General features: G+C 48.7%; 1 protein-coding gene across 10 annotated transcripts in view; it reads right to left on the bottom strand.

The window, feature by feature from the left end:
- Nucleotides 1–15,734, bottom strand: part of RALGPS1 (Ral GEF with PH domain and SH3 binding motif 1) — a 275,337-nt gene that overhangs the window by 221,159 nt on the left and 38,444 nt on the right. For 9 of the 10 annotated variants that reach the window (XM_043566967.1, XM_043566958.1, XM_043566963.1 and 6 more), the window contains 2 exons: nt 7,375–7,496; nt 3,701–3,808 (listed from right to left, as the gene is read on the bottom strand). In XM_043566967.1, coding sequence (XP_043422902.1) covers nt 3,701–3,808; nt 7,375–7,431 — 165 coding nt within the window. In that variant the 5' untranslated portion in view covers nt 7,432–7,496. The remainder of the gene's footprint in view (nt 1–3,700; nt 3,809–7,374; nt 7,497–15,734) is intronic. The other variant, XM_043566962.1, reaches the window with a different exon arrangement.

Genomic DNA, 15,734 nt, shown 5'->3' with positions numbered 1-15,734 from the left:
GAAACTGGACAACTTTCTTACACCATACATACATAAAAATAAACTCAAAATGGATTAAAGTCCTGAATGTGAGAACTGAAACCATAAAAACCCTAGGAGAGAGCACAGGCAATAATTTATCTGACATCAGCCATAACAACATTTTTCTAGGCATGTCTTGTGAGGCAAGGAAAACAAAAGCAAGAATAAACTTTTGGGACTCCAACAAAATAAAATCCTTCTGCACAGCAAAGAAAACAATCAATAAAACTAAAAGACAACATATCGAATGGGGGAAAGATATTTGCAAATGATATATCCAATAAAGGCTTAGTATCCAAAACATATAAAGAACTTATACAACACCAAAAACCCAAATAATCCAATTAAGAAATGGGCAGGAGACATGAACAGGCACTTCTCCAAAGAAGACATCCAGATGGCCAACAGACATATGAAAAGATGTTCAACATCACTCATCATCAGGAAAATGCAAATCAAAACCACAATGAGGTATCACCTCATACCAGTCAGAATGGCTAAAATCAAAAACATGAGAAAACGACAAATGTTGGCAAGGATACGGAGAAAAAGGACCCCTTGTGCTCTGTGGGTGGGAATGCAAACTGTTGCAGCCACTGTAGAAAACAGTACAGAGGTTCCTCAAAAAATTAAAAATAGAACTACCCTATGATCCAGTAACCACACAACTGAGTATTTACCCAAAGAATATGAAAACACTGGGGCACCTGGGCGGCTCAGTTGGTTAAGCGTCTGACTTCAGCTCAGGTCATGCTCTCAGTTTATGAGTTTGAGCCCTGCATCGAGCTGTCAGTGAACAGCCTGCTTCGGATCTTCTCTCTCCCTCTCTCTGCTCCTCCCCCCACTCTCTCGCTCTCAAAAAATAAACATTAAAAAAAAAAAAAGAATATGAGAAAACTAATTTCAAAGGATATGTGCACCCCTGTGTTTATTGAAGCATTATTTACAATAGCCAAAATTAAAGAAACAACCCAACTGCCCATCAACAGATGAATGGATAGAGAACACGTGGTATAAATACACAAAAGAATACTATTCAGCCATAAAAAAGAATAAAATCTTGCCATTTGAAACAATATGGATGGGTCTGAAGAGTATAATGCTAAACAAAGTAAGTCAGAGATTTCATTCATATGTGGAATTGAAGAAACAAAACAAACGAATAAAGGGGAAAAAAAGACAAAGCAAAAACAGACTCAACTATAGAGAACAAACAGACGAGACGGTTTGCCGGGGGGTGGGGAAGGGGGGATGGGTGAAATAGGGGAAGGACACTTACCATGAGGAGTAATGAGTCATACATTGAACTGTTGGATCACTATATTGTACACCTGAAACTAATATAACACTGTATGCTAACTATACTGGAATTAAAGTGTTTTAAACATACATATAAATAAATAAAATTGCACGTGTGGTTCAGATTATATTTCTGTTGGATAGTGGTGGTCAACAATGCCAGTCCTAGTTTTAAATCCCAGACAGACAGTGACACTTACCATCTGTGTGAAGAGGTGACTTTTCTCTTTAAGAACTGACTTGCTCATCAGTATACTGGGAATAATAAATACACCTAATGTATAAGGCTGATGTGAGAAGTCAATTAGATAATACATGTAAAACACTTAGTGTTACAACCTAGACATGGTAGGTGTTCAAAAATAGGAGTTGCCCTTATTATTACGGTCCAGCATTAGCTGAATAGTCAGCAGATGAAGGTTTTAGACCTGGCTCTGCCCACACCTGGCTATGTGATCCAGGCAAAAAAAAAAAAAAAAAAATCATCTCTTAGATCCTTCATTTCTTCATTAGGAAATCAGGAGCTAACAGGTCATGATTTCACGGTTCATGGAATCGAGCCCCACATCAGGCTCCATGCTGACATCACGAAGCCTGCTTGGGATTCTGTCTCCATTCTCTCTGCCCCTCCCCCTGCTCATGCTTTCTCTCTCCCTCCCTCTCTCTCTCTAAATAAATAAATAAACATTAAAAAAAAGAAAAAAGAAAAATGGGGCGCCTGGATGGCTCAGTCGGTTAAGCATTCGACTTCAGCTCAGGTCATGATCTCAGTCTGTGAGTTTGAGCCCCGCGGTGGGCTCTGTGCTGACAGCTCAGAGCCAGGAGCCTGCTTCAAATTCTGTGTCTCCCTCTCTCTCTGGCCCTCCCCTGCTCATGCTCTGTCTCTCTCTGTCTCAAAACTAAAAAAATAAAATAAAATAAAATGTTTTAAAACATTAAAAAAAAGAAAAAAAGAAAGAAAATCAGGAGCTAATAATTCTGTTTCATTGGGTTACTCTGAAGACTGAATTCTTTCAGTCAACATGTATTCACAGACTACCTACTATGAGCTAGGCACTCTTCTGGGCACCTTGGAAAGAGCAATGAACAAGTCACAATAAGTTCCTGTCCTTAAAGAGTTTCTATTCTGGTGGAGGAGACAGAGCACAACTGTTATTCTATGGTGTGAAATGTTGGGTAGTAATGAGAAATTGAAGAAGCTGGAGCAGGGTAAGGGAAAAGAGAGTGATGGAGAGAGGCCACTTTAGTCCAAGGACAGGGACAGAGACAGAGACACGTAGAGAAGAGCCAGTAGGAGGGAAGGAAAGGACGTGCAGGGCCCTGCAGCAGGGAGATGCCAGGTGAGTCTGGGTTAGAAAGAAGGAGCAGAGGTCTAGCTGGGGAGCAGAGATGGGGGCAGGAGAGGAGGCTTGGCCAGACCCCAGGGGGCACTGGAGGCCTCCGGAGGAACACAGGGTCTCATTCTCCTACAAGGCAGCTGCTAGAGTTTTACACAGGTTTTTATATGATCCCTTGGCTACACTGAAGGAGGTGACGCACGTGCCGGGCTCAGCAAGGCACAAAATAAACGCGGAGGCCGACGATGGCAGAATGATGAGATGCGGCCCAGTGCGCTCCCACAGCACCCTGGAGGGCACAAAGCCTGGTCCGGCAAGGGGGACGGGGAGGAGTGGGCGTGGCGGGAGACACTTCCAGGGTTGCCCTGGGACAGTACCTGCAATGAGGCCCAAGGTCACCCCAGGGACAATATACTGTTCACCCTCAAAGTACGAAAGGAAGAAACCAAGTCCTGGCGAAACAAGGAGCCAACTCTGCCCCTCAGAGCAGCACAAACACACTTGTTGGAGAAGAAACAATTTTTAAAAATTTTATTATCACAAGATATTATTTTCTACCATTGTAGAAAACAGTCACTGTAGAAATGTACAATTTACAAATAAAGAAAAAGAAGAAAAACTAAATTCCAATTAACCAGAACCCTACAACCAGAAACTACAGTAAACAACGTTTGGCTATTTATATCCAGATATTTAGGACTATGTAAACATCAGATCTAGACCTCTTCCTACACAAATATAAATCGTGTGTGTGCTGTACATGCTTTTTAAAAACGGCACCGTTCTCTATTAATTGGGCCATAACTTGCTCCTTTCACTTACTTTCCATATATACTGCGCATGACTTCCAAGGTGGTTGATTTCTAGATTGACGGCACCCTTTTTAATGCTGCTTGGCATTTCAAAAAGAATATCCTATCCCATGGTCCCTATTATGGGCATATGGCTTGTTTCCAACCGGAGAAACTTTTCGCTGTCCACCCCCCCCCCCCCCCATCACACTGTTTTGGTGCCCACACACCCACAGCTGTCGTATTACTTACAGCAAACTCCTCGGGACTCACTTTCAAGACATCGAAGACAACGGCATCGTAGCTCTTGCTGGCATAGTCGCAGCCCTGGCCCTCCAGAGAGTCTGAGCTGCTGCTGCCCTGTGGAGGACAGGGAGAGAGGGTACCACCTGAGCAGTCGGGCTGACCCCAGAATCACTGGCCCCCACACCCAGAACCGAGGACACGAGAGTGACAGAACCATGCAGGGACAAAAGCTGCTACTGCTCGCTGCTTTGCCCTGTTCCATACAAATACTCTTGTTTAATTCTCTTGAGAACTCTTTGAGCACACAGTATTTTTATTCCCATTTTGCAGGTTAGGAAGCAGAGGCCATGCCACTTCCCCAAGGTATCGTAGCTAGGAAACTGAAGAGCCAGGAGATGAACCTAGTTTTGCATCTATGTGATGCCAGACGCATCCCCTCAATCACTACCCCAGACTGCCTCCAGCCCGCTGTGTAGCTGGTGGGGTAAAAAGATTCAAACCACTCTTCCTTCAGAGAGAAGCGGGCCTTCACACCTCAGGAGGCCTGAGGCAATCGTCTGTTCTATGACGTCTTTCAAACATCACCTGGTTTCACCTTTGTTTTTTTTCTTGAAGTCACTGCAGGAAATTCTTACACAAAGTATTAAACTGGCCCTCAAGGCTTATTTCATGTAGGGGACACTTGGAATTCAAAGCCTGTTAGCTGATGAGGTGAGATGTAACCAACTGGTTTTGGAGACATGCCCGAAAGTTCTATTTGGTAGAGCCCCTCGTTAAGAACACCCTGGGCCCTGCATGTAGAGAAAGCGTCTCCCATAAAAGAGCAAGTTAAAACTCCCCAAATGTGGCCAGTTTCATGAAACCCAACACTGCGGGGATCCCAGAATGTTGAACATACCTTCTCTTAGATTTTATTTAATTTCATCAAATTCTACTTTGGGGAACCAATCAAGCTTACCACCCAAAAACTGTGCCCATTCGTAAATGGTTTTATTCGTCTCAACCCATGAAGAGGGACTTTGTGGTTTCCATTAACCTCAATATCTTGGACCGGGATTTAGAGAACATGCTTTTATTAATTCTTCTTTATTTCACTCTTTCCAAAATGGCTATATCTGGAAAAACCTTGCAATCTTACTGGAAACTGGAGTGTTTTTAGGCCAGTGAGGGAAACCACCAGTCAACAACTGAAAATGTGAGGTTAAAAGGAAGCGCAGAAACTCCAACCTGTAGGTTCCAACAGGCCTGTGTCATCTGAACGTTCTACAAACGAGGTTACAGTACCCAGAAGCCTGAGGTGACCTGAAGTAACACATCGTAGGGTTAAGAGCTCTCACGTCAGGCCTGGTTGGGATGCCAGCCCCGCACTAGCCGCCGCCTGACCTCCCCGTCTCTGTAAAACAGAGCTGCTGGACCTACTCCCCAGGACTGTGGGACGGGTTATATAAAATGAAGCTTACAAAGCAGCTGGCAGAATCCCCCTCCCCCGGAGACGCCGATTCAAGGGGCGTGGGTGGGGTGGACATGGCTACTTTAAAAGTGCCATGAGGGGCGCCTGGGTGGCGCAGTCCGTTAAGCGTCCGACTTCAGCCAGGTCACGATCTCGCGGTCCGCGAGTTCGAGCCCCGCGTCGGGCTCTGGGCCGATGGCTCAGAGCCTGGAGCCTGTTTCCGATTCTGTGTCTCCCTCTCTCTCTGCCCCTCCCCCGTTCATGCTCTGTCTCTCTCTGTCCCAAAAATAAATAAACGTTGAAAAAAAAATTAAAAAAAAAAAAAAGTGCCATGAATGGGGCGCCTGGGTGGCACAGTCGGTTAAGCGTCTGACTTCAGCTCGGGTCCTGATCTCACAGTCGTGGGTTCAAGCCCCCTGTCGGGCTCTGTGCTGACAGCTCAGAGCCTGCAGCCTGCTTCGGATTCTGTGTCTCCCTCTCTCTCTGTTCCTCCCCTGTTCGCTCTCTCTCTCTCTCTCTCTCTCTCTCAAAAATATGAACAAAGATTAAAATAAAAATTTAATTAAAACAAAAAGTTCCACGAATTGATGGGACATTCTCCTCTGAGGAGAATCTGTGCTTAGCTTCTGAAAAGTAACAAACACTAATCCCAAGTGCCTCTGGAATTGGCAGTCTGTCCCGCCCCTCAGTTTTAGGCACCGACCCTGCCTGAGCAGGTGATTACCGGTAAATCACTCTGCACTTCCTCAACCACCTTCCAGAAAGCAGGCTAAGTGATTTTCCTCAGTGTAGTGTCATTGTGGTTAAGAGCACTGGCTTGAGTCACAGAAGCCTGGCTCTGAATCCCCACCCACTGCTGACCAGCTGTGTGATTTGAGCCAGTGTAGTCCTCCCCTCCTGCCTTGGTTTCCCCATCTATAGACTGGGGGTGAAGGTGAGTGTGAGGATTAGTGGGATAATGCCTGTGGAACATGCAAGGCAGAAGGGCCTGGTGTGTAATACACACTGAATTATGGGGTGTATGTGTGTGGGGTCATTCAGTCACCAAAACCAATTGAGTACATGTGTTCTTTCACTCAGTAACTATGGAGCACTTGCCATGTTCCAGATACACATATACACACACGTGCACATACACATGCAGACATACCTACACATAGTATGTACGTACACGGGTATATGTGGGTGTATATATATGCACATACACACAGAGATCAGAAAACAAAGAAGCTTCACTCGAGATGGAACATAAACTATAAATGCAAACAGAAGTCTGATTCCTCCAGTTACCGAACACAGTCCACTCCTGGGACCTCAGGTGTTGTAACTTCCCTGTAACACCCCGTTACATCTGCCCCAGACACACACACTCACACAGGGGGCCTTACTTAACCCAGTGCTGCTCCAAATACATCAGTGCTGGTGCTGATGACAATGCAGGGACTTTATTCAAATCTATACCGGCACCATCAGGGAATTTTAAAAGGTACTCACGCGTGTGTTTTCAGAGGCAGAGATCAAAATAAAGACTTTTTTAAAGGTTTCTAAGCTATGAGTCGGTTCCTGTGAAGTTCTAGCTGATCACACAGGATCGTTTCAAAAGCCCAGCTCAACCGTGAGGGACTTACAAGCTCACCACACCGAGTGTTCCCTTGCCAGCTTGTCACAGGAGCCACGCGTTACACGTTCGGCAAGGTGGCATCCCTGGGCCTGACACCCACTCCTCCTAGCACGCCTCTGTCCCATCATGCACTTGGAAAACAGGCTCCCAAACCCCCAGGACAGGAGCCCCCGCCCAGGCCACTCTCAGACCACCAGTCCTTGCAGCCATTTCCTACTGAGTAAGGCAAATAAGAACACTGGGCCAGTTGGAAGCACTTCTGTCTGACTTCATTCTGGAATGTGTGACTTATTTATAATCGGCAGCAGCTTTTCTTGGGAAAGATCTGATCCCATCTTGCCACCAAAATGGAATGTGGCACTTGCTATGACCGGACCGGGCAGGTGATAGTTTATCTTTGAAGAGAACCACCACAGAAAACACACTCATCCTCAGGGCTGACCGCCTCCCACATCTCACGCCTGGTGTGGCCAGGGGCCACGGGAGCGCTAAAAATGGTGGTATTCACGGAGCCTTGCTGCCCTGCTGCCCATGACTTAGCTGGGGACTAGGTCAGCTGAAAGGATTCCCCCTGCCCCCCAAATGCCCCAGTTCTCACAGCCCCTGTACCTGTGGAGTGGCGGAGGTGACCAACACACTAGCCATCAGACCATTCCTCTTGTACATAGTCTCCGGGCCACAGGGAGCTTCAGGGCAGCCTCCGTCGGTGACATAACCTGTCTGGAGAAGTCCTACAAGGAAAAAGGGGCTCATAAAAACCAGCTTCAAACCCAACTTCAACCCACCCTGGAGGGGGAGCTGTGCTAGACCCTGGGGGAGACCTTCATAAACAAAGCTTATAAGCCAGCAGCCTACAGCCTAAGTATGACCCACAGACATAGTTTCTTAGGCTTGTACGGGTTTTAGTATTTTTAAAATTCATCAACAACATTTAATTAGAAAGCTTCACATGGAATTATGGATTTCCAGCCTTTCTTGAAAATGAAAATACCTGGCAGTACTGGGCCCACGTTGCTACTTGATGAGCATCAGCTGAGCTGAGCGACAGCTGCCCCCGCACTGGAGCAAGTGCCTTCCAGACGGCACCTGGGCTGTGCAAGCTTTTGGGTGCATGCCTGGCCCTCTCAGGCACTAGAGTTTGTGACCTTTGTTTTAAAAGAGTACAAACTGCTCCCACCGTGCTTCCCTGTGCACAAGACCGTTTCATCAATAATAATGTGATCACAGCTAATATTCGCATACCGCTCACCCCATGCCGCGCACTTTGCGTACATGAACTAACCCTCACAACCGCCTCAGGTAGGTGCTATCGCTCCCACATTAGGTGTGAGGAGTTTGAGGCACAGAGAGGTTAAGTAACTCATGCTTTGGGGCCTCTAGTCACGCAGCCCCACCATCGCATCATCATTCAAGACCTTGCTCAAATGTCGTTTCCTCCGGTTACCGAGCCTGGACCACTGGAACCAGAACCAGATGCTCTCACGCCAATGCGTACATGCCTCTAGTAGGGCATTTATCACATCACTCAACGACACGGAGCTGCAGCCACCACCTGCTCTTTAGCAGGAAAGTGACCAGGAGAGTAGGGAGGGTGCAAGAAGGGAAGGAAAGGAGAAGGTAAGGTACCAGCCGGCAGCCAACTGCATTTATTCAGGCCAGAGATGAAGGTCCCCTGAGCTAAGCGAGGCTGCTGCAGTGGAGTCAGAGAGGAGACAGACTGGGAGACAACAGAGACAGAAAATCGACAGAAACTGACGGGGAAGGGTGATCGGGGTAGATGAGCTGAGGGTGAACGGTGTCTGGCTTGAGGTGCCAGAAGGACGGCGTGTCCCCCATCGAGGGCAGGAACAGAGGTGGTGCAGCAGATCTGGGAAGAAGATGATGAATGTAATCTGGGATATATGCCGAATCTGCAGTGCCCGTGAGAAAACCCACCCTGGAGAGCAAGGTCTCGCCTGAAGCTCACTGGGGAAGATGGTCTGGAGATGGGTGGAAAAGATCTCGACCCTGCCTATGACCTGCTGGAGCCTCAGCCCCAGGGCTCATCACAGAGCAGCGCTTCGGCACAGAACACAGTCGCACGCCCGACAAGGTCAGGGTGCTGCAGGCTCCGTCCGCCCCCATCTCCAAAGCCACGATGGCCGCTCCCTCACAACCTCTCCGCCATCTTCCTCGCCGGCCATCTCCTCCTGAGCAACAGCCTGTGAGCCGTCCGCCTTCCCGCCTTTCCTCCCCCAAACGCTGAGAAGAACCAGTCTGAGCCATAAATGACATTTGGGGGTCAGCCAGGGACAGCTGAATACGGATATTTTAGATGATATCGAATTACCATTAATTTTCTGGGGCGTGACAGTATCAGTGGGGAGATTAAGTAGGACAAAGTCTGTCCGGGCGGTGCGCTGTGGCAGAATTCAGGGCTAAAGTGAGTTTGCAATTTAGTTTCCGATCAGTCTGCAAAACACGCTGAAGTAGAGATAAAGCAACTATGGCAAAATGCTAACACCTGACATCTATTGACAGGCGTTCATTGCACTAGTCTCTCAACTTTTCTGAATGCTTGACAATTTTTATACCAAAAGAGAAGGGGGGGAAAGCACAGGTCGGCAAAGTTTTTCCTCAGAGGAAAAACTGAGCAGCAGAGGCCAAACTCCTCTTTCACCAGCAGGGAAAGGGGACGGGCTGAGAACCGTCATTTGTCAATCCCTCTGTCCTCGGAGGAGCCGTGCTTGCGGTCACCCAGGACCCCGAGCCGTGGCTGGGGCAGGTTTGGAAGGCAGCTGCGTGAGAGATGCCAAGAGACCTTTAGCAAAAGAAGGCATACAGGGGCGCCTAGGTGGCTCAGTCGGTTGAGCGTCCAACTTCAGCTCAGGTCACGATCTCGCGGTCCGCGAGTTCAAGCCCCGCGTCGGGCTTTGGGCTGATGGCTCAGAGCCTGGAGCCTGCTTCCGATTCTGTGTCTCCCTCCCTCTCTGACCCTCCCCCGTTCATGCTGTGTCTCTCTCTGTCTCAAAAATAAATAAACGTTTAAAAAAAATTTTTTTTTTAAAAAAGAAGGCATACAGATGTCAAAGGAGGGGAACGTCATGGGGAAAGGCGAAGCAAAACCACAATGAGACAGCGCTTCATACCCACCAGGACGGCTATAATGAAAAAGACAAAACCAAGCGCTGGCAAGGACGCGGAGAAATGGAGCCCTTAAACGTTGCTGGTAGGAGGTAAAAGGTACAACTCCTTTGGAAAATAGCTTGGTAGTCTCTTAAAAAGTTGAACAGACGCTTATCAAATGACCAGCAATTCTACTCCTAGGTAGCTACCTTTTAAAAAAATGAAAGCATATGTCCGCACAAAGACATGTACGTGAATTATTCATCAGAGCCAAAAGTTGGAAACAATCTAAACGCTCCTTGCTCCTCCAGTGGTGAGTGGATAAACAATGAGGTATTTCCCTACCGTGGACTACTACTCAGTAACAAAGAAACGAAATACTGATGTAAACTGTAACATGAATAAACCTCAGAAACATTATGCTAAGTCAAAGAGGTCAGACCCAAAAGACTGTACTGTAGGATGCCATTTTTATGAAATGCCAAAACAAGGCAAACTCAGAGAGACAGGAGCACATCAGCGGTGGGCTGGGGTGGAGGCAGGGCTCACTGCAGACGGGCACAGGGATCTTTCTGAGGTGACGGAAATGTTCTAAAACAGGATCATCACGACTGTTACGCAGCTCCGTAAATTCACTCAAAATCACAGAATCACACACTTGGAGTGGGTGAATTTTACGGTATGTAAATCACACTACAATGAAAGCAGCACCACCAGCGCTGTTTCACGATGGCACCCTGAACTCACATGTTTAACTGCTCCCTTCCACATCCCTTTGAAATAATCAAAGAAATATGAAAAGAGCAAAAACAAACCACGTTAGCCCATGACAAGAGAAGAGTTATTTTCTTAAGTTTATTTATTTATTTTGAGAGAGTGAGAGAGACAGCGCGTGTACACAAGCAAGGGTGGGGAAAAGAGAGAGGGAGAGCGAGAATTTCAAGCTTACAGGGCAGAGCCCGACGTGGGGTTTGAATTCACAAACCGGAGACAAGATCAAGATTCAGACACTTAACCGACTAAGACACACAGGTGCCCCGAGAGAAGGGTTATTAATAAGCAAAAAGACGTTGAGGAATTTCCAGTGCAGAAGAGACAGGACTGGGAGAAGGGGAACCCGCGTCTGGAGCAAAGGGAAGGCCTCCCAGGAGTCAGGCAGATGAGACCTTCCCACAGACACCCCATGAGAACCTACAGACTTCAAAGTGGGGAATCCAGAAGCTGAGCCTGAGAGCACGGCTCAAGAGCTCAAAGAGGCAGCATGAGACCGGCTCAAGCTGCAGGGCTGTCTCAGACCAGACAAACCAGCTCATGCGGACTGGGAGTCGGGGCCAACCCAACCAGCCTCTCTATGCCAGAAGCAACCAGCCTGCTGGATGGCCTCTGTTCAGATCAGCTCAGGCCAGACTGAAGTGACTCAACCCAAGCCTGACAGAGTCACGAGGGGGAAGAGGGCATGGGAGACAGCCAGCCTGATGCTGTGTGATGACGTTGTGGATCCAACCTGCATCAGTTCCGGGCTGATGTGAGCTTCGGTCCTTTCACACTATGCCTGGTACTCTGCGGGTCTGCCCCAGGGGGGGGCCCAACATGGAGCCCAAACCAGAGGCCTTGGCTCTCCTCACTCACCCGACACCAGAAACCCTCAAGTCACATAGCCCTTCAACACAGAGGCCACATTTCCTTCTCACACCCTCTTCCATGACAGTTCATTCGCCCACCCCCTGCATCCCATCTGAAGGACGCTACCACCTCTGCCCGTTTCTCCATCATCGCTGGGGGGGGGGGGGGGGGCGCACTCAGGTGCCCCCGTCCAACACCGACAGCAGCACACGCAGGGAGCGGCAGCTGCGCGAAGCTGGGCTAAGTGCTACATTTTTAGTTCATTCTGTCTTCACGACAACCCCATGCAGGGGAGACTCTTCTGGGAAACTGAGGCACCAAGAGGTGATGCAACTGCTAGTTGAGCAGTGGGACTGGGGTGTTCAAACTCTGGTCCGTCGACACCAGCGCCTGGGCCTCCTCCAAGAGCCCATGAGGACCCTGTGAGAAAATGCATGTGAAACACTCGGCCCGGGCTAGCCACAGACCAAGCACTCAATCCCAGTTACTGGTTACTGTGAGTGTTAATCTAATCCTACAGTTCTGTTCATTTATGCCTATTCTTTCTTCCTAAAATAAACAAGTAAAATATTAGCTTAAAGAAAGCACGGCATCACGCTCTGTGAAACCACAGGCCTCCACTGCGGGAAAGGGGTTCCCAGCTGTGGATGCCAGGCCACCGGACAGCGGAGGCTGAGTCCAGGTGTCTGAGTGCAGCTCCTCCTCCCGGAGGCCTGACCTGCCAACCGCACGCCCCTCGGGCCCACCTGGACACAAAGCACGGCAGCCACAGCGTGTCAGCCCTGCGCTCCCCACCGGCAGCCTGGGCTGGAAAGAAAGACAGAGCGCTTGTTTCAGATCTGACTCCTGCAAGTCTCGCCATGGACAAAAATAGCCTAACTCGTGGGCAGCATGTCTCAGACGAGTGATATTTCACATACTAAGAAATAACAGAACCAAGCAGAACAGAACATCTTTCCAGGGCCCAGGGACACCCCCACCCACCCACTTTCAGTCCCTGAGACCTGGCCAGGCCCCAACTCCTCATCGGGGACCAGACTCCCATCAAGGGAGTCAGCCTGGCCTAGGCCCCTCCTGCAGAACCGCTTCTCCACCCCTTGGGAGGGCCCCTGAGGACGGCGACTGTGCCTCCCGGGCCAGCCTGACTGCACCAGAGTGGCCACCTGATTCTCCTGGGAACTCGGGACGCTAAGATGCCAGTCTCTGCTGGTCAACCAAACTGAGACACTCTGCCCTCACTTGTAGGGGGGTGGCATCTGCCTGGTTGCAGGGACAGTCGGCCGGGGTGCGAAGGCAGCAGATGCACGAAAAGGCTGAAGGCAGAGGCTGTGTCTGAAAGAAAAGGACAGCAGTGGGCCTGGCTCCCAACCCCGGCTCCGTAGTGTCAGGTAGTAAGAGGGGCTTTCCAAAAGACCTTGATCAGGGCTACTTCCGAAACACCAAATCCATGCGACGCCACCAGAAACCCGACCGTGCAAACACAAGGGTCTCATCTGAATGGGGAAAGAGAAGCACCATTCACTCGTCGAGCTTCTACTTCACATAGGTATTGTTCCAGCCACGGCTTCTAACCGTGTTTATGCCTTGGACCCTTCTGGCAGCCTAGTGAAGGCTCTGGGTCCCTTCTCACGGAAGTACTTTTAAACGCATAAAATCACACAGGAAACCAACTTTCACATGGAGAAATATGTTATTGTATTATAAATTATTTTAAAATAGCTGTATTTTAATATAATTGTTTTCCTGGGTAAAATATAGCTATTTTAAAATAACTTATAATACAATAACATATTTCTCCATGTAAGGGAATATATATATTTCTTTATTATTGCATGATATAACAAGATACATCGGGAGGTGGAATAACTACCATAATTTAAAAGTAGTTATGAGTATAGATATTCTAAGAGGTCAATAATTATTACATGATATGAAAATACCTGTGATTTTTATTGGTGACAAAGTCCCAAGTACTACTATTACTGTGACTCATTGTCTGTATTAGTAACTGAGAGAAATGCTAAACTTCGTGAGAAGTTGGTAAAAATAAAGATGCCATATTTTTCCCATCCAAATTCACAGATGCCTGGTTCAGAACCCCTGTTCCAGGCACTAAGGGACACAAAGCCAGCAGGCCCTGCTCCCAGAGAACGTATATTCCAGTGTAGAAGTCAGAAAATACACACATGGGTCGGGGCGCCTGGGTGGTTCAGTCGGTTAAGCTTCCGACTTCCCCTCGGGTCATGATCTCATGGTTCTTGAGTTTGAGCCCCACGTCAGGCTCTGTGCTGACAGCTCAGAGCCCAGAGCCTGCTTCAGATTCTGTGTCTCCCTCTCTCTCTGCCCTTCCCCCACTCATGCTCTGTCTCTCTCTCAAAAATAAATACACATCAAAAAAAAATTTAGAAAGAAAGAAAATACACACATGGAAACAAAGAAGATAATTTCAGATACTGAGAAATGTCTCCCAAAACTAAAAGATGGTGGAGGATGGTATTTGCCAGGTGGTCAAGGAAAGACGCTCTGAGGATGTGAAATTTGACTGAAACCTCAGGAAGCAGTCAGCCCATAAAAACCAGCATGTGTTCTTTGCAGAGGACACAGCAAGTGCAAAGGCCCTGAGATGCACATGAGCTTAGCAGGCTTGTGATGGAGGCAGATGGACCAGGGTGGGCAGAAGGCAATGGACAGACAGGCTGGGGCCAGAGCATGAAGGGCCTTGATGCCACGGCGGGAGTGTGGGTTTTATCCGGAGTGCAGTGGGAACCCTCTGGTGTACTAGAGGACTGTGAGCAGGGGAGTGACAGGATCTGATCTTACTGTTTGTGAGATCACTTTGGCTACTCGGCATAGAACTGAATAAAAAGAGACACAGCCGGAGCCTCGGAGCCAGCTGGGGTAGGAGAGGATGACGGCATAGACTGCTAGCCACTGACGGCATAGACTGCTAGCCACAGGGGTTGGGGATGGACACGGCAGGGTAGGTTCCAGAGGGAAACATACAAGACTTGCTGATAGACCACACGGGAGGGGAGAAGAAAAGAGAGGAACCAAGGATGACCTCTAAGCTTGGGGCTGCCACGAGTGGGTAACAGCTACACACGCTGCTCAGCTGTTCATTCATTCACTCGTCACCGGCCCAGCCCGCTGGAGGACCAGTTCTGCTCTCCAGGGCCCCGCAGCATAGTGGGGAGAACTCCCTAAAGTAGCTGCTCACGGGGACACATGGTGTAACAGATCACAGGTTCACCCTGGGGGTCAAAGAAGACATCACTGACAAGCACCCTTGAGCTGGGTCTCGAAGGACCAGTGGGAGCGCTTCAAGGAAAGGGTGGCCGAGGGCAAGGCGGATGCCCTCAGCAAGTGAGGCAGGTTGGGGCGTGAAAGCACCCTGAGGTGCTGGTGTGCCAGGAGCACAAGGGGGCAGGTCCCCCTCCTCACCTGACCCCAGCCCGTGTGCAGCCTAACACACAGCAGCCAATAAGCTAGGCAGGGACCCCCACAGAGTTTGTCTTCCCGGATGGCCCTGATGCTACAGCCACAGCCACGGTGTCTTGTGCCCTGGTCACTCCCTCATCAGTTCAGCAAACTTGGTGAAACTGCCCAAACCCTGCTCTGTGCAGAGGAATCAGACCAGCCCTTGGCCTCAAGGGACTCCCACACCACTATCTATCACTTTGTTTCAGGCTCTAAGGATTTCCATGCATTAACAAACTTTTTTTCACAGGTGAGGAAATGCAGGTACCAAGAGATTAATGAAACTAACTCGGGGGTGCACTTTTACCTGCCTGTACTGACTGTGGCCCCTGCTGGTCAGGGGCAGGCTGGCAGGATGGGGAGAGCTCCAGCTTTTTGAGCCTGGCTTTTTAATCCAAATCACACCAAAACCCCATCTTTCCATCCTCCAACTCTCTCACCACACACACACACACACACACACACACACACACACACGCTGCTAATGCCTCCTTGGAAACCAAAACACCACAGAAGAAAAAGCAATTCTCATGACGTAACTTCGCAAGAACGTGGCAATTGTATCAGAACCACAGAACAATCCCTCATCCCTTGTTTCTGTATGACAGAATCTGCTCTTGTGTGTGGGCTCCCGGAGAGGGAAGGAAAATCCCATATGCCATGTTGGTTTCCTTCCAAACTTTCAGAATTCTCCTTCAATGTTTCAGGTTCAGGAAACCGAGAAAATAACACGAGACAGTCTGGTGCAGACCACTGTTGAGAAG

The sequence above is a fragment of the Prionailurus bengalensis genome, chromosome D4 (assembly GCF_016509475.1).
Source record: "Prionailurus bengalensis isolate Pbe53 chromosome D4, Fcat_Pben_1.1_paternal_pri, whole genome shotgun sequence".
Taxonomy (NCBI): domain Eukaryota; kingdom Metazoa; phylum Chordata; class Mammalia; order Carnivora; family Felidae; genus Prionailurus; species Prionailurus bengalensis.
The sequence above is the reverse complement of the archived record's forward strand: the minus strand, read 5'-3'. Positions and strand labels throughout refer to the sequence as shown.